This window comes from Lepidochelys olivacea (genome assembly GCF_965140295.1).
Source record: "Lepidochelys olivacea isolate rLepOli2 genome assembly, chromosome: 2".
Classification (NCBI taxonomy): domain Eukaryota; kingdom Metazoa; phylum Chordata; order Testudines; family Cheloniidae; genus Lepidochelys; species Lepidochelys olivacea.
Genome location: NC_140412.1, coordinates 724,719 through 730,718, shown reverse-complemented (window position 1 = coordinate 730,718; position 6,000 = coordinate 724,719). Strand labels below are relative to the sequence as shown.

The 6,000-nt window shown below is 50.2% G+C and overlaps 1 protein-coding gene across 2 annotated transcripts in view; it reads left to right on the top strand.

The window, feature by feature from the left end:
* Positions 1–608: 608 nt before the first annotated feature.
* Positions 609–6,000, top strand: part of PUF60 (poly(U) binding splicing factor 60) — a 53,087-nt gene continuing 47,695 nt past the window's right edge. For both annotated transcript variants that reach the window (XM_084620006.1, XM_084620005.1), the window contains exon 1: positions 609–729. In XM_084620006.1, the coding sequence (XP_084476132.1) occupies positions 703–729 (27 nt within the window). In that variant the 5' untranslated portion in view covers positions 609–702. The remainder of the gene's footprint in view (positions 730–6,000) is intronic.

Genomic DNA, 6,000 nt, shown 5'->3' with positions numbered 1-6,000 from the left:
CTGCCCCCTGCCTGCACCCTGACCCTAGATACCCCCCCGCCTGCCCTGCCCGCACACAGCCCCAGCTACCCCCTTGCCTGCATCCAACCCCTAGCTGCCCCCTGACTCTAGATACCCCCCCTGCCTGCCTCCTGAGCTGCCCCCCTACCTGCCCCCTGACTCTAGATACCCCCCCGCCTGCCCCCTGAGCTACCCCCTGCCTGCCCCCTGACTCTAGATACCCCCCCGCCTGCCCCCTGAGCTACCCCCTGCCTGCCCCCTGACTCTAGATACCCCCCCGCCTGCCCCCTGAGCTGCCCCCTGAGTGCACACAGCCCCTAGCTGCCCCCTGAGCTGCCCCTCCAGGCGCCTCGCTGCCGCCCGGCCCTACGCCGCAGAACGCCCCACGTTCACCTCAGCGCCCCGGGCAGGCGCGGGACGTGCCCTGGCCTTGGCCCCTCTCGGGTCCCGTCCGAGCTGGGGGAGGCGGGGCTTCTCACTGGCTTTGCCCGCGCCTCCCCCGGCACAAGTGGGCGGAGCCAGCGAGCCACGCTCCGCAGCACCTCCCGTTCGGGCAGCGAGGCAGTTCTCGCGAGAGTTCCCATCTAAAGCGGCAGATGGCACGGTCCCGCGAGAGTTCCGCTCCGCGCAGGCGCTGACCGGTCGCGAGATTCCCGCCGAGGAGGAGGAGGCGGCGGCGGGGACCAGCGCCGGCTGGAGAAGATGGCGACGACGACGAGTATCACCCTGGTGAGTGGGCCTTTCTGCGCCGGGGTGGCCGGGGACCCGCCGCCGCTGCCCTGCCGGTCTCGGCGGCGCCAGCCCGTTGGGGTCCGTGCGGCGCCGCGGGCCCGGCCCGGGGGGGGCGCAGCCTGAGGGGCCGTTTGAGCCCCCCCCCGGGCCGGGCCCCGCAGCGCCGCCGTCGTCTCGCTCCGGCCGGGCCTGCGGCGCTCGGGCGCGAAACGGGGCGCGGAGACCAGCGCGGGCTGGGCCCCTTGGTTCGCCTTGGCTCCTGGGCCGCGGGGGGGGGGCGCCGGGAACGGGCCCGGGGGGGAGGGGGCGGCGAGTCTCCGCGCCACGGGCTGGGGGGAGGGGGGCTCCCGCTGCCCCCGGGCTGCAGGGCCGCCGCCGCCGCCGCCGTGCGAGCCCCCGTGGGGGCGGGCTCGTGGCCCCGCGGGGACGAACCCGTTTGTTCGGGCCCGAGCGCTCGCGAGCTGCGCCGCGTGCCTCAGGGTTGCGGGCAGCGGCGCTGCCGTGCCGGGGCCAGGGTCGCGGCCAGAAGTGTCCAGCCGGCCCCGGGGTCGGCAGCACCGCACAGGGCGCGTTTGGCGGTAGATGAAGCCATAGCAGAAGCACAGCCTGGGGCTTTGGGTGGAGGGGGTGAAAACCGCGGCAGCGTTACTGTCTTGTCTTAAAGGCAAAGAAGGGGATTCCTGTTCCCCGCTAGAAAGAACGAGGAGGCCTTGTGGCACCTTAGAGACTAGCACATTTATTTGAGCATAAAGTGGGGTTTAGCCCACGAAAGCTGATGCTCAAATAAATTCGTTAGTCTCTAAGTTGCCACAAGGCCTCCTCGTTCTTTTTGCGGATACAGACCAACGCGGCTGCTACTCTGACGCCTGTTATTTGCATAGTGTTTCTGTCTTGAGGTCTCAATGTGAGTGACTTATTTATTATCTGAGTGTATTTTGGAGAATGGTGCCAAAATGATGGCTTGTCATTACCCTTAAAGGATTTACACAGAGCCCTTTGTCCTCCATTTTGGGGCCACACACAGCCACACTTGGAAGAGGTTTAGCTTCATGTTTATCTTCAGGAGGAGGTTCTTGCCAGGTTCCTTTCCACCCCTGGCCAAAAGAGGAGTTTCAGTTTGGAGACTCCATGGTCCTCTGGAGGTTAAGTTATGGAGGTTAAGGCCATTAATGGCTATTAGCCAGGATGGGTAAGGAATGGTGTCCCTAGCCTCTGTTTGTCAGAGGGTGGAGATGGATGGCAGGAAAGAGATCACTTGATCATTCTCTGTTAGGTGTCCTAGGGGGAGTGAACTTGGCATTGGCCGCTGTTAGTAGACAGGATACTGGGCTGGATGGACCTTTGGTCTGACCCAGTCTGGTCATTCTTATATCCTTTTCTCCAGCAACTGCCGAAGATGACAAGACTACTGCCTAGTGATAATAGATAGTAGAGAAGCGTACCAGTGCAGTCATCCCTAGAGTGTACAGTAGGTCAGAGGCTCTGTGTCTGTAGAGATTGGAGCTTCTGAGGTGTGCTCTCCATTGTGAAATGTCAGGAGGAAAGCTGCAGAGTTTGTGAAATGTAAACATAGCAGGGAAGAAGTGTATGCTGTTGGGATAATTAATATGGAGGAAACTGTGCTTCCTTTTTCTGGCTCTGCTCCTGGAAAGAGAGAAGAAAAATTGGCGTCTAAATATAATTCCTAATCCATGTGGTTGCCATTTCCTTGGAGTTTTCCCTTAATTGAACTTTTTTTCTGAATGTGTTTTCATTAATTTTACACTGCTGCATAAGTCTTAATTTTCTTCAATATACATGAGGTACTAAGCATCAGTATTCACCCTTTTCACTATTGTTTTCATAGTTGTCACATTGTCTGTGTCAGTATTCCACAGAGATACCTTCCCTTACATGTGGTGGCCTCTTAATTTTCTCTTTGCTGTTTAATTCACTTTCTGCAGATTCTTCATCTTGGGAGCTGAGCAGTGGTGTTCCATTCTGATTTCAATAGAACAAGGCAACATGCCTGGAACATTGGGCAACACTGGAGGCATGTGTGGCCAGATGTCCCTGGCATGTTGAGTAGTAGAGAAGTAATTAATGACTTGGTAGTTTCCAGGCAATAGTAGTTTTACTCTGCTGTTCTTCCATTTTCTGCAGGTGTTATGTGGGAGAAGAGACAAATTACTTGATTGTCTTTCCTCCTTCTGTCACCAAAAGGTGCGGCAAAGTTAGTGGCTAAGTTCTTAGTAACTTGTGCTATTTGCAAGGAGTACTGGCATGATCCTGTATATATAAGAGGAGTGAGAGAAGCAAAGATGGAAGTGTACTGCTCAGTTTTATGGTGGCTGTTTTGAGCTTTTTGTGAATAGTGAATGGCATCCAAAAGAAATTCTGAAATAAAATATTTAGAATTCTGCACCTCACTGTCACTGTGAAAGTGTATGAGCTCTTCCAGCGAGACCAAAATCAAATAGAAGCCTTACATATTTGCTCTTTATTTTGCTTTCTTTTCTTTGAAGTGGACCATGATAATGGGACAAGAGCATTCTGCCAGTGCTTGGGCCATTGTCGGGGAAAGACTTCAAGGAGTCTGATAGAACTGCACCATAGGCTGTTTTGGTTGACTGAAGAACAGCTTTGGGACCATAGCAGTGCAGACCTAAATCGCTTAATTTTGAGTATGTACTAGTGGCTTTGATGCTTGACTATCATTTAGTGTGGTGGTTTTTTTTGTTTTTTTTTTCTGCTCTCATTCACTCCTCAGAGCATCCCACTAGTACTGGTATTTAGTGTTTATATAGTTTTTTACATTTTTAAAGGGCTGTAGGCATGTTAATAATGTATCTCTGTAGATGTTATCTTTGCATATCCTTTATGATGGCGCTGTTCATGTTATCTTTATCTAGAGTTTACCTCTTCACATTAACACAAGACCCAGGGGCCACCCAATGAAATTAATAGGCAGCAGGTTTAAAACACACATAAGGAAGTACTTCTTCACACAGCGCACAGTAAACCTGTGGAACTTATTGCCATGAGGTGGTTTGAAGGCCAGAAATATAACTGGGTTAAAAAAGAACTAGATAAGTTAATGGGGGATCAGTCCCTCAATGGCTGTTAGCCAAGATGGTCAGGGACGCAATGCCATGATCTGGGTGTCCCTAAGCCTCTTGACTGTTAGAGCTGGGACTGGACAATAAGAGATGAATCACTTGGTAACTTGTCCTATTTTCACTCCTTCTGAAGTATCTGGTACATAACAGCTGTGAGCACAAATTAAGTGCATAATTTCATGTGTACTTTTCAGGTGTAATTGTGTGCCTGAATTTGAAAATAAAGACTTTCATGTCTGGAGCTTAACGTTTAGGTCAAGTGCCAGGAGGCTTGCATGGTTCAGACTGCTACACAGTACTAAAGTGGGACAGAGGGTCAGGTCATAGCTCCATTTTAAGCTTATCTTTGTGTGATCTGTTCTCTGAAATGCCCCTTCCTTCTGTGAATATGTATCTGGTTGTAGTTTCTGTTGCTGTCTTTGGCAGTCCATTGCATACACAAATAGTCCTCCATATGCTCAGATAAATTTGTTAGTCTCTAAGGTGCCACAAGTTCTCCTTTTCTTTTTCTATATACTTGTTTCCCCTGAACATTTGTAGCCTTATTAGTTTGTTTCTCTGCTTTTGAGCTTATCCTCTTCCTGAGTACTTCAGTGGTGCTCCCACTATCTATGCCTCTGGTCCTGATGGTCTCCTTTCTAGTAATACAAACCTTTTTTCCCTTTACCTTTCTTTATAGTTCTTACTCTGGAAATCTTTTACCCTGTTGATTCCTCTGTACCTTCTCTATAGATTCATATTATCTGTGTCCAGAGCTGTGGGTGCCAACCAATCATATGATATACAACTGATCCTAATGCACTGACTAAACTTTTACAATTTTTTTAGACATTAGTGAATTGATATTGATAGTGCTATTAGCAAGGATGAGTAAGGAATGGTGTCCTAGCCTCTGTTTGTCAGAGGGTGGAGATTGATGGCAGGAGAGAGATCACTTGATCATTGCCTGTTAGGTTCACTCCTTCTGGGGCACCTGGCATTGGCCACTGTTGGCAGACAGGATACTGGGCTGGATGGACCTTTGGTCTGACCTAGTATGGCCATTCTTCTGCTCATATGTTTGATAGTAATTGTTCTTTGCTTTCAAAGCACTACTTTTTGGGTCAACAAATGGCAACCTTGACATAAATTACAAAAACAAAATTAATAACTAGCAGCTAACCTCATAACTGCCAACAAAACTCATCCCCACACAGAGCTCACTCCAGTCAAACCTCTTCCTTTGCAGAAGTCTCATTTAGTAATTGTGTGCCTCAAAGGTGAGCACTTAGGCTGTATTTTGGACCAAGAGGGGAACCTGATTGTTACACCATTTGGAGTGGCTCATGACCATGAGTGCTTACCACAGGGTAGAACAAGACAGACATTCCAAGCTGGTGGTATGTTTTATAGGTTGATTTCACCAACTCAGTAACAAGTGTGAACTTCTGGATCACGATATTGGTCTCATCATGGAGTCACAAATGGTCCCCTTATGCTTTCCAGTCTATTTTGCCACCCAGGCAAGCTGGGTTTAGTGATAGATGGTCATTTATGCCAAAACATGCAGGTTGGTTCCAGTACAAAGAGACCAGTCACATACCCTAGAACTTACACTAAAGATAACGTCTGTAGCCAATCCTGTAATAAACTAGATAAAGTTTATTAACAAAGGCTATGTCTACGCTAGCACTTTTGGTCAGTAAAACTTTTGTTGGTCCGGGGTGTGAAAGAAAACACCCCCCCCCCCCCGACTGACATAAGTTTCACCACCATAAGTGCGAGCGTGGACAGTGCTCTGTTGGCAGGAGACACTCTCGCTCGTTGGGGGTGATTTAATTATGCCAACACAGGCTAGGTCTACACTACAGACTTTACAGTGGCACAGCTGTATCTCAGCAGCCGCACTGCTGTAAGGTCTCCCGTGCAGCTCTATACCAACGGGAGAGAGCTCTCCCACCTGCACAATTAAACCACCCCCAATGAATGGCAGTAGCTATGTTGGCAGGACAGCATCTCCCACCGACATAGCGTTGTCCACACCGGCGCTTTTGTCGGTGGAACTTACGGTTGTCGGTGGAACTTACGGCAGTCAGGGGGATGTTTTTTCACAGTGTAGTGTAGAAAAAGCCTAGTGTAGACAAAGTCTAAGAGAAAGTAGTTTACAAGTTAAAACAAGCAAACATACACA